This window comes from Mytilus trossulus, chromosome 5, assembly GCF_036588685.1.
Source record: "Mytilus trossulus isolate FHL-02 chromosome 5, PNRI_Mtr1.1.1.hap1, whole genome shotgun sequence".
Classification (NCBI taxonomy): Eukaryota; Metazoa; Mollusca; class Bivalvia; order Mytilida; family Mytilidae; genus Mytilus; species Mytilus trossulus.
This window is the reverse complement of record NC_086377.1, coordinates 26,497,168-26,525,018: the sequence shown is the minus strand read 5'-3', so window position 1 is coordinate 26,525,018 and position 27,851 is coordinate 26,497,168. Positions and strand designations below refer to the sequence as shown.

The 27,851-nt window shown below is 32.0% G+C and overlaps 2 protein-coding genes across 2 annotated transcripts in view; one reads left to right on the top strand and one right to left on the bottom strand.

Annotated features, from left to right (window-relative positions):
• Positions 1–2,065: 2,065 nt before the first annotated feature.
• LOC134718708 (uncharacterized) overlaps positions 2,066–27,851 on the bottom strand; it is a 65,679-nt gene continuing 39,893 nt past the window's right edge. Inside the window, exon 3 of the mRNA XM_063581376.1 lies at positions 2,066–4,043. Coding sequence (XP_063437446.1) covers positions 2,833–4,043 — 1,211 coding nt within the window. The 3' untranslated portion in view covers positions 2,066–2,832. The remainder of the gene's footprint in view (positions 4,044–27,851) is intronic.
• Positions 5,138–26,665, top strand: LOC134718705 (uncharacterized). The gene is made up of 12 exons (XM_063581373.1): positions 5,138–5,487; positions 12,768–13,022; positions 13,771–14,000; positions 14,943–15,035; positions 15,907–16,014; positions 16,877–16,978; positions 18,000–18,080; positions 18,854–18,946; positions 19,653–19,787; positions 20,960–21,109; positions 22,940–23,006; positions 24,539–26,665. Exons 2-12 carry the CDS (start codon positions 12,932–12,934, stop codon positions 25,603–25,605), a joined length of 2,217 nt encoding a protein of 738 aa, XP_063437443.1. The 5' UTR covers positions 5,138–5,487; positions 12,768–12,931; the 3' UTR covers positions 25,606–26,665.

Sequence of the window (27,851 nt, the reverse complement as noted above, 5' to 3'; positions counted from 1 at the left end):
TTTACAAAAAATGGTTAAAAATTGACTATAAAGGGCAATAACTCCTAAAGTAGTCAACTGATCATTTTGGTCATGTTGACTTATTTGTAGATCTTACTTTGCTGAACATTATTGCCTTTGACAGTTTATCTCTATCTGAAATAATATTCAAGATAATAACCAAAAACAACAAAATTTCCTTAAAATTACCAATTCAGGGGCAGCAACCTAACAACAGAATGTCAGATTCATCTGAAAATTTCAGGGCAGATAGATCTTCAACTGATTAACAATATTACCCCATGTCAGATTTGCCCTAAATGCTTTGGTTTTTGAGTTATAAGCCAAAAACTGCATTTTACCCCTATGTTCTATTTATAGCCATGGCGGCCATCTTGGTTAGTTGGCGGGGTTACCGGACACAATTTTTAAACTAGATACCCCAATGATGATTGTGGCCAAGTTTGGTTAAATTTGGCCCAGTAGTTTCAGAGGAGAAGATTTTTGTAAAAGTTAACGACGGACGACGACGACGGACGACGACGACGGACGCCGGACGCAAAGTGATGAGAAAAGCTCACTTGGCCCTTCGGGCCAGGTGAGCTAAAAATACGAACATTACAAAAATAACACTTAGCTTACCTCGCATGAGGTGCAAAGGCCTCCTGATTTATATCTATGGAAATTGATTTACATCATCCCAGGATTACATAAAATATACCTGTATAACAAATAAACAAATTGTAATCCATGTTTTACTGTAATAAGGCACCTGTTTACGATTTGTACTCTTAGCTAAATAATCAATCAATACACGTAACTGTTATTATGTTTCTATCTTTACCTTTAAAAGTATTTAACACATACATTCCGGAACACTCGAATTCTCATACAATGTGTATTAGATTAATAATTTACCAAATTAGTTAAAAGTACTTTATTTATGAAAATATGAAAATAACGTCTCTTAAACAATTTAATCAAACAGATAATACTTTACTGTACTTTATCTATTTTATGTCGTTTTAAAGCATTCATCTCGCATTCAACATTTACGCATCGACCTTTTCATTCTAAACAGTCATTCTAGGTAAAATAATAAATATCTGGACTATTAACTATTAACGTGTAATTAGTAATAGAGAAATATAACTGACCTGAATATGGAATAGAAAGAAAACTAAGAACGAATAAAGGTTCAAACTTAGAATTTCATCAAGTACATATCAACATCTCCACCAGTATATAGAAAAGTGATGACCAGCATAAAAAAACAAAAGAAATATAGCGCCAAAATATAATGACCAATAGAAATAAAGAAAGTGTGCGGTCCACCGAAGCATAAAAAGAAAACCTTTGAAGTAAACTACAGTCAAACCAAAGTTACCCAAACCAGTAGAAAATGTCGTATGTCAATAAGTCCAACTGTCAAATACGTAAATAAAATGAACAAAGCATATATATATAGACTAATCAACTAATTACAATCTGTAATTATTATACTATACCCAATATAAGTCATATAATATACAAAATATAACACAATAAACTAAATATAAAAATATACACAATTACTGTAAAACCTATAAAATACAGTCTACCACACATTCATTGCAATTATTAATTTAAATATAAACTTTGAACAATCATTTTATCTTTTTGATACTTGAAAATATCTTTTCTTATAGATAATTTATTGTAAAAGACTTTTTTGAAACGAAACATAATTTGGAAGACAATTTCAAATGGGAAAAAATCAGGGGAAGTAACTATACACACAATTATGTATTTAAAATTTATAGAAGTCAATCTCATCTTCTCTAAAATATTATCTACAGATACAATCTAACATAAATAGATATGTATGCAACATTTTTCTACTTTTGTGGGGTGAAATAGGAAATGTACACGATAATGTACAAGAGTTGTATTAAATGTAATAAACAGATAGCGATAAAACGGGAAAAAAGGTGTGCTTATCGTAGTACGCTGTTTACATGCATTGGGGGTATGTCCTTTATGTGTACAGAAATAGAAATAAGTTTTGATTAAAAAAGTATTGATATATTTAATTATCTACCTATAACTATCTTGGCAGTGATATTGAATGATCCAGTTGGACCGACTTTTCCAGTTGGCACATCTGTCACTGTGCGGCATTCTTGGTTGGTGCACATTATGTGGAGATAACTGCCAAATCCTGTTGTTCTTTCATGGATGGTATCATGCAGGTGCAAAGGAACATTGCACCTACAACAGTACATCTTTTCCGCCAGGACACCCAATTCTACGATGCGTCTGCCAACTTGCCAATCATTGTCTATCACCATTCCTTCGATTTCATCCTCCACTTCCTCTTCAGCCCCGATATCGATGTAATTATGTTTTACATAAGTATGGTCATTAGTGTTTTGTAAGTTTATAGACCTGTTTAAATTTTTTTTAAAGTTCGAGCGTTTAGATTTTATTTTCGATTGGAACAAACCTCTCATTGTTGTTAATCAGCGTCTGTCACAGTATCCAAGGTAAACGATCTGTGTACACAGATGCTTGAAATTAAGGGCCGTAATAAAACGCATCAATGACACCAAGTGTATGTGTACGAGTTATTCCCCTTACCCCAGGTCTACCACCTTAATTTTGTCGTTTCTGATGACGAGTTGTTATGTGTGTTTTTAAATATCAGATGTTCGTCTTGTGTTTGTGTGTTCTGATTTTCAAATGTAAGTTGGAGTTTTGACTTTTCACTTTGTTTTTCGTTTCTAAGATTTAGCTGTAAGTTCTCTGATCTTAACTCATCGTTTTCAGTTTGTAATTTTTCTATTATTGTTTTGAGTTCTGTATTTTGTCTAGTCATTTTTTTCTAAATTCCTCATCTTGTTTATCACCGGGTATCTTGTTACACAAATGGATTGAATCGCTTGTGATAGAATTCATACGTTGTCTATTAGAACACACCGGTAAATTCAAAGTTCTTCCTGTGGAAGACGCGCATGCGTTCCTAATTGTAAATTGTTTGATTGTATCTTCTGTGCCGTTTTCGATTGCTGTAAAATTACAACGACTTGTAAAATTGTCATCTGTTGTCAAAAAAGATTCTGGACTTATGTTGTAATTCTTTGGATTTCCATTAATATTGTTACATGTATGTTCATGTCCCGGATTTTCTTTGACAAGTGTGTCTCCATTAATTAGATTGCAATGCAAGTCGTTAAACAATCCTAGAACTTTCGGTTGTGTTTGTTCATCAACGAGGAGGTTGATGCCATTTTCAGAATGATCATTCAAAGATTTAATATCAACATCATCTATAACTTTAGTTTTAGTTTCGCAGTCACCATTTTCTGAAGAGGTATCATTACTTTTGAAAATTTGAAGGCCTGTGTTGGAATCAAACAACGAGGTTTGATTTATATGTAGAATATCATTTAACGATATTGGTGACGATATCGCTGCAATGTCTATTGGCGAAGTAATCGCTGCAGGGTCTCTTGGTGACGTTGTCGCTGAAAGTTCTTTTGGCGAAATGGTCGCTGGAGAAGCATAGTCGTAAGCTGGATAACGTGCTACCTTCAGCAACTTTACCCTAACACGGAACAGTTCAAATACACAAATTACTCCCTTTGCCTTTTCGTAATTCGGAATATCAAAATTTCCACTTTCGCCAGATTCAGATGAGAAACTGAAAGATCCCGACTTAGACAGATTAATTTGTATATTACCTTGACTTTTACTTTTTTCGAGGACAAAAATTGGTTTCCATACATTATTCCGTTTCTCACTAGTAACTTTTAACAAACTAGAGAAACTGTCTTTAAACGACGTCGGGTTTTCTTCATAAAAGCCGATTTTTATGTAGTATCGACTGGGTACGGAACATGTTTTTATCTTATTCGGGTCTGTTACGGGATTAGCACGCATCGTTATAGCCTCTCCGCTATATAAAGGCCGGTCTATATAACATAGTGCTGCTGGGTTCTCATTTATCAACGAAGCCTTTTTATCGTTCTCTGTCAGTTTGATATTTTCACCGCTGTATTGTAGAAACTTTGCATTGGAAGACACTGCAATGGAAATAACATAATTGTATTCATGACTACTTTTAAACGTCCAACAGGAAGTATTACATGCATAAATATATAGGTCTGATTAACATGTGTATGTGATGTGTGGAGTAATATCCTGATTTTCATAAGACTGATAAGCGGTATGAAAATTTAAGAGGTTGTTTATGGGGTCATTAATTTCTGAAGTCTTTATTTAATTTTAAAAACATCTTTTTTTCTCTAATCTTGTTAGTTTTTGCCTATTATCAATTTCCGTTTCTCTATTCTTTATTTTTGGTATTATACTTTTCTATAGTTTGTCGATTGTTATTATAGGTTTCATAACGAGTGAGAATTAGATATCGCTTGATATCAACTCGAGTTATTTAATTTCAATATAATAATAAACGAGCCTGTGGCGAGTTTGTTATTACTATTTAAATTAAATAAAGAGAGTTGATATCAAACGATATCTAATTCTCCCCAGTTGTGAAACCTATTTCTCTTATGGTAAACATGCTTTTTGTGCTTAATAAAAAAAATCCGCGAAACGTCGACCCAGTCGCTTGAACATAACTGCATTGTGACGTCATATGTCCTGTTCGACGTCAATCTTCAACATAAGACTTTTTTAAACATTTTGTACGCTTCAGAATGTAATAATATTTGAATAAGAATATATAATAAGGTGAAAAGTGTGCGTATTTTCTATATTATTGAAGAAATCGCTTATCTCCGTTGCAATGGAGGAAATGTACATCATTGTGACCTTTAACTGTCAACAATGACCTAAAGAATAGCCAATGAAAATGCCGCAATATCGTTTCAGGAGGTTTCGTTGGCCAATCAAATTAACGCATTTTCCGTATCACTTTTTCGTATCACACTCCGGACAGTTCGCGCCCATAGTATTCACTCAAAACATTTACTTAACAATATACATAACCAGAAGAAGCCTCCCTTTTGGTGTTTGAAGCATTTTCGATTATTCATGACATAGTCTGCTTTTCCATCTGTTTCCAATTGTCTGTCCATGTGTACTTAAAGTTCCTGTTAACTCTTATCTATGGAACGCGTAAAGCACATTAATAGATAATCACAGTTTATCGGCGACAATGATAGATTATCGGTCGACCATTATAGATGTACGGCGTAAAGTATACTTTACGGTCGACCATCATAGATGGTCGAATTAATGTGACTCGCGCGCAGACAATGATAGTTACTTCTTTGATAATGCATTTACAGTCGACAAGGTGAATTGTTTCGACAATGATAGTTAACGTCGACCAAGTGAATTAAAATACGAGTCGTAAATCCGTAAATTATAAATAAAACCGGAAATACTTGTCGAATGTTAAATCAATTTTGATTGGCGGTCAACTTTTTCTACTTTCGTTTTTAAACTTAGGATCATGATGATGAAGAAACGGTTTTGAAAAATGATACAATGACTTTAAAGGTGAGTGACAGTTGTTATTACTAATCTTATGTTATTTAAGGACATATTTACTGTTATTTGTAAAACTTATATCTTGTAAGTTTTATAGATATAGGTCTGAATCAAGCGATATAATTTCTAAGTCCGAGATTACTCTGACGTCCAACGACTGTTTTGCCAGACAAGCTGGGACCGGCTCTAGCAGTATTCCTGAAATAACTATAACCAGCATTTACCTTTTGAACCCATCATCCATAGGCATGGCATGTGCCTTAAAATAATAAAATTGAGTTTGTGTGTTGGGGAAGTGGGTTTTGAAGTTCAATAATCGATGTTGTCAATTTATACTAGTGATTTCCAAAAATAAGTAAACGGATAAACTGATCAGCATACTAGACATGTCAGGCATGAAACAGTTTTGTAAATAAATAAAATGCAGGAGAACATAGTCGTTTTTCTATACCATGCAAATCCAGGTCTGTTCGCCTTATATACATGTTATAGTTCATGTAGATAGATACAGTAATTCATATTTTTAACTATTTGTTAGTATTTTGTAACATGAATACATATAGATATATGTATTTTAAAAGTTTCTCATAATTCTTTTAAATAAGAATGGCATAAAGATATTTTAGTGTTTTAATTATTTTGTATGTGGTGAGACTTTAATGAACAGAGGCGGATTAAGGGGGGAGGGTCTTTCTGAGAAAAAAGTTTGTTGCTTATATAGGGAATCACTGAAGCATGACTGGTGCGGGCCCTCTTATACAATCAGTGGGCTTCCACTTACGAAAATTTCTGGATCCACCACTGATGATATATTGAATTAAATTGTGTTTTAGACAGATATATATATACATGATATATTGGAAATAATAACATTATGCACCTTGATGTATGAAATATTGTAGCAATATTTACTAAAAAAATATATATCAATATCTAATAGAAATTAAAATATTCTGTGTAAAATAAAATGGGTTACAGATTGCTCTAAAAAAATCACAAGAAAAAATGGGCATCACAGGAATAATCTAGAATGTGTCCATAGTTCACTGATGTACCACTTAATTTAGTTTAAACATATTTTATTGTCCAAAAACATGCACCACCTGCACTTGCATCTTCTATGTTCAGTGGATCAAACCTTTAATTTGTTATTTCTTTTTGGGTATCATCATGATCATGTAAAATAAGGTTAAAATCTTAACAAATAATATCAGTTACACTAATTATGATCATGATGATTGTGGCAAAGTTTGGTTTATTGAGGTCCAGTTGTTGAATTAAGAGTATAGACTTTTCAAATTATCAACAAATTGCAAAAAATGGCTGTTAAGGACAATTATACCAATCAGATTTTGATTGATTAATAAGGCTATTTTGACTTATCTGCATATCTTGCTTTGCTCTTTATTATTGCTCTTTACAGCATATCTTCATCTTACAAGATTCAAGATTCAAGATTCAAGATTCTTTTGATGCTTCATTCAATTTAATAAAACTATCCAGAACCCTATAAAACTACCATTATTTACGCCCAGATAGTGCGACTACACTTAAACACCATAAAGATACAATGGTACAAAGAAGTTCATCAAAAGTCATATAACATAACACAAACACACATGACATGACAAAAATGGTATATATGGGGTTCTTCAATATGCTGAATCTAATCATGTATTTAGATTTTTAATATTTTGGCCCGCTTATCAAATTGGTCCACATTGAGGTCTAAAGGGTCTAAATTTGAACATTATCTGATTTCATCAAAAATTGAATTAAGGGGTTCTATGATATACTGAATCTAATGATGTATTTAGATTTTGGATATTGAACCCATAATAGGTAAATGTCTAATTTAATTTTTTTTAAGTTAAGCTTAAGTTCTTAGACAACGTTCATTCTGTGTCAGAAATTATGTTGTGTCAACTATTTAATCACATTCCAAATTCAGAGCTGCATCAAGCTGATAAATGTTGTGTCCATACTTGCCCTAACTGTTCTGGGTTTTACCTCTGCAGTCATATAAAGCTGTGCCCTGCAGAGCATCTGGTTATAATCAAATAATCTAAATTTTATATTTATTACGGTCATATATTGGTATCACATTGCCATCAATGTCTGTGTTGTCCGAAGACACTTACTTTTGGTACAATAACTTTAGTTTAAGATGTGGATCTCTATGAAATTTTAATACAAGGTTTGAAACTACGAAGAAAGTTTGATATTGGGGCTTATGTTCCAAACAGTTGAAGACTTTGTACTTTATGTAACATTGTAATATTTGTCTTGAAATTGTTTATTAATAATTATTGTTTAAACTAAACTAAACAGTTGAAGAATTTAGGGCTTAAAAAGGTATAAATAAGCATTTTTCTAGTTTCCAGACCATCACTTGTGTGTAAGTGTATGGATCTTTATGATACCTAAAAAGGGAGGTTTTCGTTTGATTTTGGGGATTATGGCCCCAACAGTTGAGGAATAAGGTGTCAAATCAATTCTTTTCTAATACTTTGTATAAATTGCTGCTTATTTCTTGACCAATTTCAATGGGTTTTTTCTGGAACTTTTGCAGGTTCTTTCATATGCTGATTCTAAACATGTATTAAGATTTTTTGTTATAGGCCAAGCTTTTAAGTTGGTCCATATATGGGCCCAAAATAAATTTAACTTTGTTTGATTTCAACAAAAATATATGGATTTCAATGACATGCTGAATCAAACCATGTGTGTAGATTTTTAATTTTTGTGATTCGTTATCACATTGAGGTCAAAAGTGCCAAAAATTATACTTTACTCATTGAACTTTATTTGATTTCATCAACAATTAAATTCTTGCATGGGGTTCTTTGATATGGTGAATCTAACCATATGTCTTTGAACTAAAAAGGTTAATGTCCAATTAAAAAAAAATAGGTTCTTAAAGCACATTCTTTCTGTGTCAGAATTAATCCTATGCTGTGACAAATTCACAAACTGAATTCAGAGGTGTTAGGAATATTAGGAAATTAAGTAAATATCGACCTTATTGAAAATGTTGAAAAAGGCAGTGTACCGGTATATTGTATTCTCTTGTACAGTTCTTTATAATTACTGAATTTAATATTTCAAAGGCTTACTTGTTGACTTTTAATTTGGAAGAATATTAGTTGCATTATTTCTTTAAATTTTAACTTAAAGAAAGAAACTTCACAGATTTTTAGTTCCAATATTAATCTTTGAGGTTGCACTTTGTAAGTTCAGCTGCTTTTGGAGGTATATGATATTCGTAGATATGTAAATTTGTTAATGTACTGGTTCCCAGATATGATCCTTGTATTTCCTCTCATTAAGACATATCTTGAGAATGTTATCAGTACACAAAAACTTGGTAGTGCCTAAAGTTTTTTTCTTATACAGGAGTTCCAAAAGTTTACGTAGGGGTACTATAGAATTTTAGAATAAGTTAAAAGTCTTAGAAGTTATGACAGGGCAAATAAACGTTGAAAATATTTTGCAAATCCCTATATTTTCACCTTTGAATAAAATAGTAGTGCATATTAATTTTGGGTTCTGGGATATATATATTTCCTCATTTATAACTAACTTCATGGTAAAAGTGTTAAACATTTTGCCACATATGGAGTTTCTTTGGAAAATTACGTTGTCTATATTTACAGAATTACAGTTCAATACGCATGACAAAATAGTATATACCTCACAGAACATAGTAGGTGACACATGTGGTTGAAAATATGTAAATGGGTTAAATAAATATTCCTTTCGATATGAAATTAAATTAATCCTATATTTTATTGCAGTAAAAAATAGTCATGAAAATATATGTCTTGTGTGTTTCAAATCTCCATTCCTTTTTATTATCGCACTTATTGGCCCAACGTCTGTTGTCTTTAACTTGTACAATCTTCGCATGAAACTAATGGCCCAAATTTAACCAAACTTGGCCATAATCATCATTGTTGTATCTAAAATTGAGAATGGAAATGGGGAATGTGTCAAAGAGACAACATCCCCGACCATAGAAAAAACAACAGCAGAAGGTCACCAACAGATCTTCAATGTAGCAATAATTTCCCACACCCAGAGGCATCCTTCAGCTGGCCCCTTAACAAATATATACTAGGTCAGTGATAATGAATGCCATACAAATTTCCAAATTGTACACAAGAAACTTAAATTAAAATAATACAAGACTATCAAAGCAGGGTTGGCAAAAACCCGGGTTTTATGAGTATTGCCCAGCCCAGTGGGAAATACTGGGAAAACCCGGGTTTTACTGGGTTTTAGTGGGTAATACTGGGCAATACAGGGTAATATGAAATACTGGTCAGAATTTTATAGAGAATTCAGTGATCAAACACAAATGTTATACATTCAAGATATATATTTAAAATAACCTTATTTGTTTGTCTGGATTGGTAAAACTGTAAATATAAAGCAAAAATTGTTTTTTTTAAATAAATATAACTCCTTTTAAGGATTAACAATTACATGTAAGAAAAATTATATTTAAATAATGTCTATGTACTGTCCCTAAGCAAGTAATTATTCAGATTAGAATGCTGATTTGTTTATGTAACAATAATCAGCCCTTTCAATTCTATAAGTGTTAATGGCATGACCCCATAGGGTGTTTATTTAGCAATATGAATGTAAAACATTTGAAATTTACAATGCACTAATATGTTGCAATGTTTTTTTCCTTTCAAAGTATGGATTAATATTGAAACAATGCTTGGTAATTAACAAGGTTTCCTTAAATGTGCAAATCTTGTATTCTGTCTACATAGAAAGGAATAAAATTGATTTTTTCTTTATTTTAGAAATGACTGTCAATGGTTATCTGTATAAAAGTATATATTTAGCTGTAATACTATGAAACTACACCAAAATTTACTATTTTGTGATAAAATAAGCTAAAAAAATCATATTGCCCAGTAATGCCCAGAATTCCCATTTCTGAGAGTATTGCCCAGCCCGGGAAAACCTGTGTTTTCCCACCCTTGAATTCCCGGGCGGGTAATACTTTGCCAACCCTGTATCAAAGGCCAGAGGCTCCTGACTTGGGACAGGTGCAAAAATGAGGCGAGGTAAACATGTTTGTGAGATCTCAACCGTCCCTTATACCTCTAGCCAGTGTAGAAAAGTCATTAAACGCATAACAATACGCACATTAAAAAATCTAGTATAATAAAATATGTGTTCATTGCCCTGGCCAACCATCCAAGATGGCTGCAATAGCTAAAAATAGAACATAGTTGGTAAAATATAGATTTTGGTTTTTATCTTTGGTCAATTTCTATCTGCCCTGAACATCTCAAATAAAACAGACTACCGGTTGTTGGGTTGCTGCCCCTGATTTTTAATTTAAGGAAATTTTGCAGATTTTGGTTATAATTTTGAATATTATTATAGATAGAGATAAACTGTAAACAGCAATAATGTTCAGAAAAGTAATATCGACAAATAAATTAACATGACCAAGAGGAATATTGCCTGTCATGAGGGTTGCCGGTATAAATCATTTTTTTTTATTCAATATAGGATTTCGCAACTTTATCTTATACTTAATAGAAAAATGAAATAAAAAAATGGGGTCACCGTTCATTTATGCTCACAATGTGCTTTTGAAAGAAGCATTCATTTTACTAAATGTCCTTTTTATACAACGCAAAATTTTTTTTTGGTTTTCGCACTATAACTTTAGTTTAAGTATATAGAAATCTATGAAATTTTGAAGCAAGGTTTATGACCATAAAAGGAAGATTGGGATTGATTTTGTAAGTTTTGGTCCCAACAGTTTAGGAATTAGGGGCCAAAAAGGGTTTTTTATTTGCACAATTACTTTAGTATAAGTGAATAGAAATCAATGAAATTTAAACATAATGCTTATGAACACAAAAGGAAGGTTGGGATTGATTTTGGGAGTTGAGATCCAAACATTTTAGGAATTAGGGGCCAAAAAGGGGTCCAAGTAAGCATTTTTCGTGGTTTTCGCAACATAACTTAATTTAGTATAAGTAAATAGAAATCTTTGAAATTTAGTCACCAGGTTTATGACCATAAAAGGAAGGTTGGGATTGATTTTGGGAGTTTTGGTCCCAACAGTTTTGGAATAAGAGGCCCAAAGGGTCAAAAACTAAACTTTGTTTGATTTCATCATAATTGGGGTTCTTTGATATGCCAAATCTAACTGTGTATGTAGATTCTTAATTTTTGGTCCTGTTTTCAAATTGGTCTACATTAAGGTCCAAAGGCTCTAAAATTAAAAGTAGTTTGATTTTAACAAAAATTGAATCCTTGGGGTTCTTTGATATGCTGAATCTAAAAATGAACTTAGATTTTTTATTATTGACCAAGTTTTTAAGTTGGTCCAAATCACAGTCCAAAATTAAACTTTGTATGATTTCATCAAAAATTGAATAATAAGGGTTCTTTGATATGCCAAATCTAACTGTGTATGTAGATTCTTAATTTTTGGTCTCGTTCATAATTGGTCTACATTAAGGTCCAAAGGGTCCAAAATTAAACTAAGTTTGATTTTAACAAAAATTAAATTCTTGGGGTTCTTTGATATGCTGATCTAAACATGTACTTAGATTTTTTATTATGGGCCCAGTTTTCAAGTTGGTCCAAATCAGGATTCAAAATTATTATATAAAGTATTGTGCACTAGCAAGAAATTTTCAATTGCACAGTATTCAGCAATAACCAGAAATCTTCATTTGCACAGTATTGTGCAATAGCAAGTATTGTCAATTGCACAATATTGGGCAATAGCAAGAAATATCTAATTGCACAATATTGGGCAATAGCAAGAAATTTTCAATTGGAGTTGTCTTTCTTTGTCCAGAATAGTAGTTGAATCAACTTAAATCATGGTTTTATACAATATACAATGTATTTTCACTTTTACTACCAACTGATTAATTAAAAATTGTCATGAATCCATCCTTTGTTTAATATGCACATAGACCAAACTTAGCGACACATGCAGGCTCTATAAAGCCTCTAGTTTGTTTTAATCTCCAACTCGACATACTTTGCATTTAACATCTTTCTTTTTTGAAGTGTCAACAAAATGTTTAGACATCTTGATCATATATATATATATATATATATATATAGTTATTATATAGCATTTATGCCATAGCACATGCAGAATTGTAACAAATATTTTAATTAGTTCTCAAGCGATATAGTCATTTTGTGCCGAGGCAGTATATCAATTGTATTCAATATATACTAAGTACTCGTAATAGTAAATTAAATGATGTCTTTCTTTTTTTTAGTTCAATACTCAGATGATGACTTCCAAGATACAGCACCACAAATAGTCATTCAAGACAGACTGCAGGCAGCTCTTGCTAGTGTGCACACACTTAGAGATTACACAAGACCACACAAAAGACAAAAGACAAAACAGAAACCAGGACCTAAAGCCAAGATTGTAAGGATGAAGTTCTACATGCTACCAGATGGTTGTGACCTACCTAAACTATCAAGAAAAGACCCAGTGATCCAAAGACACCAGAGTATTGGTTATGGTATGTATACTGACATTTGTTACCATTTGACAAGAATAAAAAATATGTCAGAAATTGTTTCATACTAAATTACTAGAATCTGTTACAAAATAATAAGCTATATAAATTTATATTTTATAAATAAAGGAACTAAAAAAGCAGATTAAATTAAGGACTAAACTGCACAACTTAACCAAAGATAATCTTCAACTTTCACCTTAATTGAAGATTTAATTTGATTATTTTACCCAATGCGGAAATGAGTGGTATAATACAAATATAAAGGCCCAACAAGTATTAAATGAAAACAAATCTACAGCTGCCAGGATGAATTATTTTGTTTCCAATAGGACAAATTCAGTAATTTTGTTATCTGTGAAAGCCCAATACATACAATACTGTTTTGCTGTTCAATTTTACCCAATTTTGATATTATTAGTAATATTTATATCATTCAATGATTATTATTTTTTAATCCTTTTTCTCTTATATATTTTCTTCAAATGTTATTTAATTCGTTCTGAAGCATAAGAAGCTTTAAAATGCTCCTCATTTACATTCGTTAATTATCTTGTATCTGAATCTTGGTCTACATAAACTGGGGGTTTTGATGTCGAAAATTGAGAATATCTGGCAGTTAATAAACAAGAACAGTCATTTTTGTGCATTACTGTAATTTTTCTAAAAGTAGATATGTTGTGATTATACTGGTTGACAATAATAGCTCGTCATATTATAATTGATTGTAACTTAAGATTATGTTTTATAGGGTACCCCTTAACCCATTATGAAGACTTCAAAGGAAAGAGCATGCCAATTCAACTAGATTTAAGCCAAGTTGACTTCAAAGAGAAGATCCGCAGCCTGTACACAAGACTAGCCAACAAAGACTTTGAAATCTTCACTGTTAGTCAGCAAAGAGAGTTAGCAGCAGCTCCCTTCAACCCACCATTTTATAAAGAACAGAAGTACCAAGGAACCGTCATTATAAAGATTCTGGTTTGTTTTTTTTCAATATTAATTATTTTTCTCAATACTGGGTACCCATATTATAAAGGCAGAATTTTTCAGAAGAATGAGATAAATTAATCTGGTTTAAGTGCCCTTGATTGACATATTTTTCTAGAATCTGTCTGCTTTTGTTTATCTTCAAAATCATTCCTTTAATTTTTTTCTGTAAGTTGGATTTAACCTGACTTATAATTGGCATAAAAATCAACTGCTGTGGTTTTAATTATAAATTTTTAAAAAAAATCATAAATTATTTGCTATTTTAAAGGTATGGTGTAAATACATGATTTTAGATACAGAAATATTTTAACAATCACACTTTTAAAATTATAAACTCTAACACAGCTGTTATGAAAATTGGAATTCAACATCTTATTTCAACATTATTCAACCATTGTTGGATAATGTTGTCAATAAAATCAGTCAAGAAATGGGATAACATTATTCTTCACTGGTCACTCGTTCAATATAACTTTTATTTAACTACGGAGGGAACCACCATTTTGAATTGTTTGAATCAACAAATGTTCGATTTCTACACTTCACAAGTAAAACTGCCTTTGTGACCATCAAATCTACAATTGACAGTGGCAACTCTCCAACTACAGTTCTGTTATTCCTTAAATGTTAAATTATGATATTCTGAACAAATGACCTTTTTCATAAATCTTGTCTGCAAATGAACTCACATCACAATGATATCTATTTTCATTTTTATTTGGACAAGTAGAAAACTTAAGCTGACAAAAATAGTCTTTTGCCAATATTAATCTGCTGTTTCCATTTTACCACTTTATCAAACACTTAATTAGTTTATAAGTTCATGTAATAACCACATTGATTGTCATGTTTGGTATGATCCTGTCATTTTTCTTAATATATACCTCTTATTATAAATAACAAAATATTGAAAATCTTTAATTCTTACAGGATGTAGTTGTTCAACCTCAAGTCCCTATTGATACAGAAACAGACATGACAGCAGACAGCATGAATTCTCTACCAGACTTACCTCCTATTCAAGTATGTAATTAAGCTGACTTGTGTTTCAGTTATTGTTACATGAGGGTGGTAAAGGGTTATTTTCCCTCAACATTTTTGGCCTTTTTATTTCACATGTTTGTGTTTTGCTGTTTATTTCTCATATTCTCCTTTATAGACATAGGAAGATGTTGTATGAGTGCCAAAGAGACAACTCTCTATCCAAATAACAATTTAAAAAAGTAAACCATTAATGGTCATGGTACAGCCTTCAACACAGAGTTTGAACAACAAGCTATAAAGGGTCCCAAAAATTACAAGTGTAAAACCATTCAATCGGAAAACCAAAGGTCTAACCTATATAAAAAAGCTAGAAACATGTATAAATAACATAATCAAAAGACAAGTATTACTCGATCAGGTACTCTTAATTTCCCGTGCTTGTCCTGCATTTTCCATGTTTAGGGCCCCCTTTTACCACCCTCTAACATTAGTCATCAGAGTCTAAAAATATGCCAGACTACTTCACACATTATTTAAAATATTAGATTTATCATGTGTGAAAAAGTAAAATTATTTTAAAACATTTTTTTTCATTTAAAATTGCAAAAAAGGTCTCCCTTGTCAATTTTGATTATGATGATTGAGCAAGCATTTATACAAACAAAGACAGCAATCCAATCGGCAATCAAAACTTTATACTACTAGCCTTGGGAAAATAGCTCTACAATTTTTCTTTAATGTCTTGCTCAGATCAAAATTTGCGGTAATATAAATTCATCTGGTTAAATGATTTCAAAATTATTTGTAATGAGCAATAAAAGTGGTCTTCACAAAGAAAAGTTTGAAAATTTAATGATTACCTTATTGTATATTATGTATATTTTATAAGATTTGAAATTTTATTTTACAGAGAAACAACCCAAACCCAAGAACTCCACGTGCCTCCACACAAGCAACTGCAACAACACCAGCAGCCACAGTGACAACTGCTAACCAGACACAATCTGGAATCAATTTGGTAATTAGCAAATTTAACTGGATATATAATGTATGAATAAAACAAAGGTTAACAGTCCCCTTTGAGTAGAAAGTGCAATATTTAAAGACTATATATGTCAAACATTTTTTTGGACATTTTCTTTTTCTTTTTCCTAGAATGGAAAATTATCAACTTCACATTGTTAATGCGTTTGGGATGTGACAGAAAAAAGAGGTATTTTTAGAAGTTTGAATATGTGAAAACAAGTTGATCTTGTTATTAACACAAATCATTTTATTGGCCTGACAAGGCCCTATGCACAACACCTGTTTTTATTTTTTTTTTAACTTTTTTTTTATATATATGTCATGTAAAAGACTGGCTTGAAAAATAAAATGGGTCTTAGTGAACATCACTTGTGTGTTATGGGGCATTGTCACTTCTGTTCCAATGTTGTAAGAAAAATAATTAAACAAAAAATTTCTATATTGCACAAATTTATTGTCAAAATAAATTCTCATAATTGACAATCAGCACTGCTGTCAATTAGGGATTGTGATTAAGTACTTAATACCAAAACAAACTTTATTTCGATTTTATCCTGCACAATGACGATCACTAAGTTGCTTGGTGAATGGTAATATAATAGTGCACGGATACTGGCAATCCCCTCTTTCTGAAAGTTGTCTATTCATTTAGTATCACTTAACTCAACATGTTTGAATATATTGGTTTTCTTGAGTTGTTAATATCAGAAATAAATAAATAATGTAATTTAACAATTATCTATTTTCCAAGAATTCTTTATAACAATGCTTATTTGATATGACATAGGAAATATATTGATTTTGTATTATTCAAGTGTTATGGACATGGTTTTTATCATAATTTTTTTTTGCAGAACACAGAACAGAATAGACCAAGAACTCCACAAAGATTGACGTCTACTCCTTCAGCTTCATCAGTGTTACCAGATGAATGGATTTCATCTGGCACACCCTTGGTAATTATTTTTTTTACAATATGTTTAGATACAATTCCCTCCCCCCTCTCCCACAGGAACTGGTTGTTAAGGTTTACCCATGTCCTTCTGTCTGTACAGCTGTACATCCAAAAATTGTTTCTGTTCCTTTACTTTAGTTAGCCTCAACCAAATATTTGGAATTTTATGCAAAATCCTTATTTCCAGAAAACATAGATTAGGTTCAAATTTTGATAATGTCTTCCCTTGTTCATGAGTTATGCCCATTTGTTAAGACAAATTGATGAATTCATCGTTTCCTATTTCTAAATGTTAATTGCATTATTCAAATGATATGAAGAATGCTAATTACCACAAAACACAGACCAAACTTAAATTTGATTGGTTTCTCTGTATTTGTATTGAGTTATGACCCTAATATGCAAATTATAAAGGCCTCATATGTGCCTTTATTTGGACACATTCTCCATTTGCTTTAAAACAGCAATTTGAAATTTTTTTCTGCTGTTTCAGATAATTATAAGCTTTGATTAGTTTTATTTTTATATATTACTTTGAATAATACAAGGTCCATGATATTCTTTCATTATATGATGTTGGCATATATATTCTGAATATCAAATCTATGTTGAAATAGGGAAACAATCCAATTGAGTAATTGATGAATTTTGACCTTAAAATTATTCATTTGGAAACTGCATTTCATGTCATATGAATGGACATATAGGGATCTGAGTTGTCATTTTCTCAACAATAAAATATAGCACACTCTTTATATTTGGCTCAAAGACTTATCCAGCTTTGCTTTACTGTGTAAAGTGATTTCATTGCCTTCACTTATCAACTTTAGTGTTACTTATTGTTGGGGTGAAAAAGGTTTTGCATCATACCCAAAATCTTACTATCCAATGCTAAATAGCGCAAGATGATTTATTTGACATTAAAGATCTGTGTTGATTTGAATTTGGCATGTTCCTTTAAGTTCACTAAAACTTAATTAAAAGTATTACATTCCTTATACATGTTAGAAACTCATTTTCAGATCTCAGCAAATCCCCGGTCAAGACTTATCATGGAGCAGGATATAGATTTTGCCGCTTCCCTTGCTATAGACAGAGAAAAGGTAAGTTATCTATATTGCAAATGTATGTAAAAAATCTGATTTTTAAAGTTATATCTGCCATCACATCAGTAATTTATCATTAAGGATAGTTAAAAGGATATGGGTATCTTAAGAGTAGTTTGTGACTTTGATGCTTTTAAAGAATTTTAGGAGCTTTAGTAGTTCATGTAGTTGCCTTGTTTGGTAAATCTTTTTTGGGGAAGGACTGTTGTTAAAGTTATATCTGCCATCACATCAGTAATTTATCATTAAGGATAGTTAAAAGGATATGGGTATCTTAAGAGTAGTTTGTGACTTTGATGCTTTTAAAGAATTTTAGGAGCTTTAGTAGTTCATGTAGTTGCCTTGTTTGGTAAATCTTTTTTGGGGAAGGACTGTTGTTAAACGAATGTCAGTTACTCACACTTAAATTTCAAACTCCTGATCTATTGGTCTGTTAGGTCACCAGTTATCTAACAGTTATCTTGGCTTAGATTTAGCTTAGCACAACATTGTATGCAGTATTGTTAAGTTATGTTATACATATTATTGAATGATAACAAACTTATATGATATCTCGAAAATTGAACTCAGAAATACATATAAAAACCATTAAATAGGTACATGATACAAAATGAACTTATTGACCTTTTTTACTAATTTCTTCACAATTTTAAAGTTCTCATTTATTTTTAGCTTTCTTACTTTAAAATTACCAGTCATTTGAAGATGGTTACAACCCTATGTATTTATGTCCAGAATATTTTCATAATTTTTTGGTATTTTCTCTATAGGAAGACTCCAGACAACAAGCAAGAGTACGCAGAATTTTACAAAGGACAGAAAGACAGCGTCTGAGGGATACAAGGAAGGAAGAACTGGAGAAGGTATGTTCCTCCTTTTCTTAAATACCAAATGTTTAATAACTGGTTATGTAGTCAAAATATTTCAATGTAATTGTTTCTTTTCCTTTCTGAAAAGCTTTACAAGTATTGGTATGAGGTTATTTGCTAATATGTACCGTTAGATAACCATATACTAGACTAAGTATGATTTGGGACAAGAATGTCACTTTGATCATGGAAATCTTGTCATTCCCTTTTCTAAAATATATGTAAGCTATGGAAATAGAATTATTATCCTTGTCATATCTTTTAAGATGTTCATAATAATGTCAAAGAAATAATACATTTACATATACATTAGTAGGTTCACAAATATATATCTGGCAGAAAAGCAGTTTCATTTATCAAACATTTACATGACTGCCCAAATTGTTGTAAATCTGCCTTGTCATGTAGTGTAGCTGAATGCACATCTGACATTAATATCAAATTTCTTAGAGCCAACACTTTATCAATTCTATGCTTACATTAAGATTTTAATTAAGATGATTTGGTGATTTTTTAAAAAAAAATTTTGTTTTTGTCCTATTCTAGATGTCATTGTCAGTGTTTTAAAAAATAATGTTCTATTTCACTTTCTGCCACTCACTTAGACAACAGCATCAAGGCTTGTTGAACTGAATTTTGGATACCAAATAATATTTCATTTTCATGAAAGTGATTTAAATGTAAATAATATTATTTGTAGATTCATCTTGAGGTTATAGAGGAAATTTCCCAGTTGAGACAACAGTCAACAGTTGATGACCTTGTCACTATTGTTCTAGTTCTCCCAGATCAGAAAGAAATCAGAAAAACAGTTTCAAAGCAGACAAAATCTGAGGTACTATTTCCAAATATATAATGGTAGCCTTTTATAAATATTTATTAAATTTTTGGCTATGTGTAGCCATGTCTCAAAGAGTTAATAGGTTGGGTGATCTTGATTGCTAGTGAAACAATTACAAAAACAAAATGTTGAAATTTAGGCAAATATACTGTGGATTCATTTATTTTCGTGGGTACCAATTTTCGTGAATTCAGGAAAACGAACATGTTCGTGGATATTTGATTTCGTGGTTTTGCCGAAGTCTGCATACAAGCCATAAGAAAATTTGTCATTCGTTGATCATTTAATTTCGTGGTTCAACTGTTCCCATGAAATCCACGAAAATTGGTATCCAACGAATAATAATGAATCCACAGTAGGTAATAAACATAACACTACTGTGTAGTAATTCTATAAAATGATCATCATTGAAGAACAAAATCGAATGCAGATGTCTGGTTTTAGTATAGGTGTACTTAGAATGCAAAATTATTGTATAATATTAAATACATCTTCTATATCAATAATACAAACAAAATCTAAATAATTATTCTTTATAATTCATCCCCAAAATATATACAATAAGAATCATGAATAGCTTTTGGTTTTGTTACATGATAACATATATATAAATGGTAAAAAATGTCAAGGAAGATATTTGAACTAACTTATCTTAATGCTAGCACAGGATGAATTCTTTTACAAACGACCAACAGTTGCAGTAGCATCTTTAGACATGCTGTTTCCTCTTTGCTAATTATAGATTTGTATACACCTGCCATATCAAAGAGAATTTAAGTGTTTGTTACCCTTGTCTTTTTACAGCTTTAGAGTTATGCCCTTTTACAAATGGAATAATTTGTTAATTTTGTTTCTGTTCTCTTACATAAGTTTGCCCCTACTCAATGTTATGAAACTTTTAAACAATGCTTATTAACATCAATTACTAATTTGATAAAGTCCCTTTTACAGTTCTTGAGTTGTGTTCCTATATTATGCAAGCCTGGTATCTTCTGCCTCCCATGAACACACTCCCCATTTTTTCTAGATGTTAAGAATTCAGCTCCCCTAAACTCATATAACAGGTGTTTTCTTCATTCAGTTGGTCTTTAACTAGATTGTTTGGCATAAAATTAATTTTTCAATATGTAGGATTAGAAATTATACTAAGGTATTTTTTTTTTCAGACTCTACATCTTTATGTTGAAGCAACAACAGAGATAGTGTCAGCAAAATTGATTTATTGTGGTCAGGTGCTAGGAAGACAACAACAACCACTTGCTAGTTTTGGCATCACTGGTAGCTGTCGTATGAATGTAGAAGAAGCAGTTTTAGAGGTAATTGATATGTTACTTATGAAGACTGAGGTCGGGCAACTGTGATCTGACAATATTAACATTCACCTTTTCCTGGATTTTCCCCAAATTTGGGTCAGCCCCACCCCCTCATGTATGAGAACTTGTAAACGGTCCAGATCCCCACCCCTAAACCATATTTATTTTTGTATAGGGCAACAAAACAAATTCAATGAAATAAAGTGGGAGTCCCTTTGGGTCAGCCCCACCCCCTCATGTATGAGAACTTGTAAACGGTCCAGATCCCCACCCCTAAACCATATTTATTTTTGTATAGGGCAACAAAACAAATCAAATGAAATAAAGTGTGTGTCCCTTTGGGTCAGCCCAACCCTCTCATGTGTAAGAACTTGTAAACGGTTGAGATCCCCACCCCTAAACCATATCTATTTTTGTATAGGGCAACAAGACAAATTCAATGAAATAAAGTGGGAGTCCCTTTCGGTCAGCCCCACACCCTGTTGTTTGACAACTTGGAAATGGTCAAGATTCCCACCCCTTAACCATATATATTCTTGTACTGGACAATAAAACAAATCAAATTCAAAAGAAGGCAAGTCCCTAGGGTCACTCCCATCCCCTTGTTGTTGAGAACTTGTTAACGGCTGAGATCCCCACCCACAAACCATATATATTTTTGTATGAGAAAATAAAATAAATCAAAATGAAATATAGAAGAAGTCCACAGGGGTGACAGAACCAACTTCCTTTTGAAAACTTATACAGTCGAGATGATCACCCCTAAACCATATATATTCTTTTATGGGGCAACAAAACAAAACCAATGAAATATAGTGGGAGTACCTCTGAGTCATCCCCAACCCCTCATGTTTTGAGAACTTGTAAACGGTTGAGATCTCAAACCCTTAATCATAAATATTCTTGTATTTGACAATGAAACGAATAAAGTAAAATATAATTAAGTCCCTCTGTGTTACTTGAACCCCACCCCATCCTGTTTTGAGAACTTGTAAACAGTCAAGATCCACCCCCTTTCGGAAAAAATTGAAAACTGTTGAAATCCCCACACTGAAACAACATATATTCTTGTACGGAATAATAAAAAAAAATCAGATGAAATAAAAGGCTAGTCCCCTAGGGCCACTCTTACCCTACCTCCTGTCTGTTTGAGAACTTGTAAATTGTCTACATCCCCACCCCCAAATCATGAATATCACTTTACTAGACCAGACTAATTTGTATTGGACTTTGCATAATGTCAGGCGACCCGTGGGAATGACTAATTTTGAGAGCTTTATTTGGGAGACTTCGTAGCAGCATCCTGTTACAATTATTTCTTGATAAAGTTTTTTCTTTTTTAAGTAGGAAAAAAAAGTTAACCATGCAATCTACACACTACATATTTGAAATATTACAATCTACCGTTGCAAACTTTCCACAGGTGCTATCCAGCACTTTGATTATTCACCCTCTATGAACCGTAGGGGGTCAGTAACTTCAGGTTATACAAAACTGAGTTTTATCATTGCAATGTTGAGAAATTAATGCTTGTTTTTGCTTGCATGGTCAAAGATAAAAACAAGCCTAAGAGACTAACTATCATCAAAATTGTATTCACTGTACATACACAAATGTATTTGTAAAACCTGTCTTGTAGGAATAATTTCATATTTTGATAAGCAAGCTATATTATATAAATTTTAAATTTGTAAGTTTATAATAGTCACTTCCTGTTGGTGGATGTTAAAGTACAAAAAAAAGCATTGAACCATAATAAATCAATAGACCACTATATCATAAAAGTGAAATATATTTTTTCCTGGTTGTAACTTTTTAATTGCTTTCTTTCAGGAATCAGATGAAAGTGATTTTGATGAGGTACTAGAAGCTGAGCCAGTGAAAACTTTGCACATTTCTGGTGAGATTTTTTTTATAATGTTAAGAAATTCTTCTACTTTTTTTTCCAATTTCAAAAATCTTGCCTTTTGTAGAAAAGGACAAAGCTACTCCAATTCAAAATGTTTATTGTTAAACATATGTATTTAGAGTGGGTTGGGAAACAAGTTATTGCATCTTTTATCTCTTTCCACTTTGTGGGTATGAGTGCTGCCTTGTAGTGGCATTACCCTGCTCTTTTTCTTAATCTACAAAGGTTTCATTTATGTACAAGAGATATTGGTCTCTCTCTTAATTGGCCTGTTAATTATTGTCCCCTTTTTACAGACTATCATTGTTTCGCAAGACCATACTTGCAAATGGTGTTAAGAGAGCCCCTGAAATTTTCTCTGCAGTATGAGAATCAAACAGGAAGTTTTGTGTTCATTGGCCCAGCTCCCTTTCTTGGGATTGATTATATAGGGAATCATTGAAGCGTGACTGGAGCCCCCATTTAGAAAAAGTTCTGGATCCGCCACTGTTAGCTTAGTTTAAACATATTTATCTATAGTGGATTAGGGAAACAAGTTTTGCAACTAATATTAATCACTTTCCACTTTGTGGGTGCAAGTTCTGCCTTGTAGTGGCATTCGCCTACTTGTTTTCGAAATCTACAAGGGTGTTTTAATGTGCGAGAGATATGGCTCTCTCTTAACACTGGTAAGCCATAATTGTCACTTTCAAATGCACAATCATCGTTTCCCCAAGACCATACTCGCAAATGGTGTGGAGGGAGAGCCTATGCCTTAACCGCTACACCCTGGCTTTCAGATAAATTCTTTAACACATAAAAAACTGTTAATTACATAATAGTTCTTGAAAAACTGGTCATTATTGTGATATATGGACTGCCCACAGGACACCGGTATTGACTAAGATAGTGATAATGACTGTCCTACGGGTAGTCCGTGTATCACGATAATGACCAGTTCTTCAAAAACTATTATGTTTATTTCATTGAGGAACTATGCTTTTAAAAATTCTCATAAATTCAAAATGTCCAAAGTAAACTTGAGTAGTTGTGCGATTACTATGGCAAAGATTGTACACTAGTCATAGTAATACTGCCATTTAAAGCAATTTATCATGTTAAGATTCTTTAATGATCTTTTTTTGGTCTGTTTTGTTTTGTTAATGACCAATGGAATTTATTACTGAAGAGTAATCAATTTCAGGTGGTTCCTTTTTATCCATTAAGAGAAGCTTATTCTTAATCGATATGAAATAAAAATTGATATATGTTTCAAACTTAATGAGAATAAAAGAATTCTACTTCTAACTGTGTTTGGATTTCATGTCATTCTAAAAAAAGAACTTATTATGTGTGAAATTTACATTAACATTTACTTTTTCAAAGATAAGTAAGTAGATGTGATATGATTGTCAATGAGACATTTTAATCTGTAAAAAGAAATGGAGCCAAGCAAAAGATCTTTTTGTGTCTGGATGATTTATTAGTTTAAAAAATAAATAAAACCTTTTCACTTTAAACAATATATTTTCTTAACCTTTCAGATATTGCTGACTTAGAGGAGAGAAGAAAAAGAGTGCAGTCCGCTCTACTACCTTCAAAGAAAGTTACTGTAAAGCGAGAAAACATAGTTGAAGATCTAATGGACCAATACAGATTACATCCCGACACAGTCCACCACCGCCTGGAGGTTGTTTTTGAAGGAGAGGAGGCTGCCTTAGATGTGCAAGGTGTTACAAGGGAGATGTTCTCGTGCTTCTTCTATGCCATGATTGTCAAATTCTTTTTTGGACACTGCCACAAAATTCCAACAATGGATCATCGTCATTTATTTAATGGGACTTATGAGGTAATTGGTAAGATCATCAGCCATGCCTTCATCTTATGCAACTATATTCCTACAACTTTATCCCCTGTTGTCTATATCTTGGCAGGTACAGGTTGTGTTTCTGATGCACTTTTATTAACATCCTTCATGCAACATGTGAATGAAGCAGAAAAAAACTTGATTAAACATTTGATGTCAGCTAATAACTTTGTTAATATGCAAGAGAAACTTTTCAACCTAGTGTCATCTCATGGTGGGCGGGAGCTGCCAACAACAGCCAACTTTAAAAGGGTCATAACAGACATTGCAAGAACAACACTGATTGCTGCTCCACTTTATCCAATTTCTTGCATAAAGAAAGGTATGGACTGCTATCCATTACTGTGGCAGGGTGCATCAGAAACAGTAGTTGTGAATTTATTAGAGCAATACCATCCAACTGCAGATAAGATCATTAACAAAATACATTACAACCATTCAGAAGAACCAACACTAAACCTACTCGAGGAACGTGCCAAAAATTATTTCGAACATTATATAATGCAATTAAATAAATCGCAGATTAATGCACTTTTGAGATTCTGGACCTCAGCTGATACCCTATGTATTGAACAGTTGGAAGTTTCCTTTAATTCAACAGAAGGACTACAAAGAAGACCAATAGCAAACACCTGTGCAGCAACCTTACAAATAAGTAGACTTTACTTCTCAAATGAAGACTTATCTCAAGAATTTGACATTTATCTGAGTGATTCATCCTCTAAGGTTTTTGATTCAGTGTAAAATTAACGTTTGATTTCATTGAAAATATCTGTATGTTCATGCATTATTGTATTGTGAAAAAGGTATTAGTTATAAACAGTACTGTAAGGTTGGGGAATGTATATATATATAGAAAGAAATAAAATTTAAATTGTGCAGGGTATTTTTATTAAATACAAAATTTATTCCTAGAAGTTTGACAAATATTTTATACTGATTTTTACAAATATGGCAGTAATCCACTTTTCAATTATTATCAGTCAAATTTAAGGTTTTACCAAGTATAAGGGGAAAGCATCAACTAATACATAAATTTCTAGGTCATTTTGGTACCAAGGTTTGAAATGATGATAATTATCCAGTAAATTTATTTTTTAATATGTAAACCACTTGAAGTAAAAAAGAGTTAATTTTTTTTTACATTTGTTGTACAGGCATGACATATGTCTCATGGCAGGGAATGGGTGTAGTTTTTTTTTTATCTCTCTTCATATCAATTCTTCCCCTGGAAAACTGATCTATTATTGCTTTTTATACCAAATATTTTTAATATATTTAATGGTTACATTCTGCTGGACAACATTGTTTGTAAATATTAAGATGGTTGTGATGATCTATGTTTTATGTAGTTTTTTTCTATGTACTTGCAAACACTGAGTGGTGTCCAATGTATGATTGCATATTTCAAATTATTTTTATTGATTTTAATTATATGTTTCTCAATTTTGTAATTGTGTGTAATTTTGGCTTTCCAGAAATGAAAAGTAACTATTGGATTAATGTGTCACCTGACACTTATGATTTTTATTTATAAACTTGCTAGCATAAATTGATGGCAGATAGCCCAACGTTCACTATCCATAAAATTATAAACAAAGCAGTAAAATAAGCTTAAGGTGAGCATAAGGATAAATAATTGAATATTAGTAGCAGTCTTTCTGTACAGTGAGAGCTATCTCCCAACACATTGGACACCACAAATGAGAATTTAAACTGTATATTTCTTATGCACTATGATATTTTGTACTGTATGCAAGTATTAGAATTGTCAGTATTTATTATATCAAATATATTCAAACAGATCAGCAAATAAAACTTTTAACATTGAAATGAAATTCTTTTTATTATTAATTTTGAATACATTAAACAAGTAATAGACGTTTACACTGGTAACCGAACAAGTGAACGCTCGTTCAAAATTAAAAAGTATGGAAAGCCATTAGTAACACATATAGGACAGTTAGTTGAGCAACAAACAAATACCAGGAAAGCCATATAGTACACAAACTAATCAAACAGAGAAACTATATATTAAACACCATGACTGACATAGTTTTACACATATATAGCATGCCCAGGGAAGCAAAAAATGCATTTTTTGAGTGTTCTCGTGTTAGCAGAAAATGCATTTTATGAGTGTTCTCGTGAAGGCAGAAAATTGCATTTTATGAGTGTTCTCGTGTAAGCAGAAATGCATTTTATGAGTGTTCTTGTGTAAGCAGAAAATGCATTTTATGAGTGTTCTCGTGTAAACTGCCCAGTATAGGACATGAAACTTTCGGGATAGCTTACAGTATTATACATCTTAATTATACAAGAGTGCACATGCTGAAATGTCTCGCGTTCTTTACTTATCATTGGAATTATGTTGATAGACCTAAATATCAAGCTTTTATACTTCGACTAACGCAAATTAAGAAATTATTGTGAGGTTTTTATTATTGCAGATAATGAAAATGACACAAGAATTTAAACACGCATTTTGAATTATTTTATATGAATTAAACAGGATTTTTCTCCAAATCATATAAAAAAAAACCATCGCATTGAAGTCTCAAATAAAAAAAATCACAATTAGGAAATCACGCAACAATTTCAGAATTGACAAAATCACATAAATTCAAGGTCTGATGAACCAAGCCTGGCAGAGATGTAGACCTTAAAATTCCTCCACACAACAAATGGAGTTGACCTATTGCTTCTAGTTTAAAATAAAAATGAGACCAAAAGCACAAAAAACTTACCACTTAGCAATGAGGTCAAGGTCAAATAAAACCTGCATGAGTGACATGTTCACCATAACAATTTTCAAACACCAAATAAAGTTGACCTTTGGCATATATATAGTATTTGATAAAAAAGCATTCCATACACCAAATATAGTAGACATTGCATATACCACTGTGTAACACCACTAGATCAAGCCCTACTTACAGCACATACCAAGGAAGTAGTACACATTTAACACAAAATAGTGACTACACATG

What these genes read in the sequence shown, in the direction of transcription:
- LOC134718705 (XM_063581373.1), top strand. Translation starts at nt 12,932, where the DNA reads ATGAAGTTCTACATGCTACCAGATGGTTGTGACCTACCTAAACTATCA. An exon ending in ACACCAGAGTATTGGTTATG is followed by an intron (nt 13,023 to 13,770) that starts GTATGTATACTG and finishes TATGTTTTATAG; the next exon opens with GGTACCCCTTAACCCATTAT. An exon ending in TTGCTATAGACAGAGAAAAG is followed by an intron (nt 18,081 to 18,853) that starts GTAAGTTATCTA and finishes TTTTCTCTATAG; the next exon opens with GAAGACTCCAGACAACAAGC.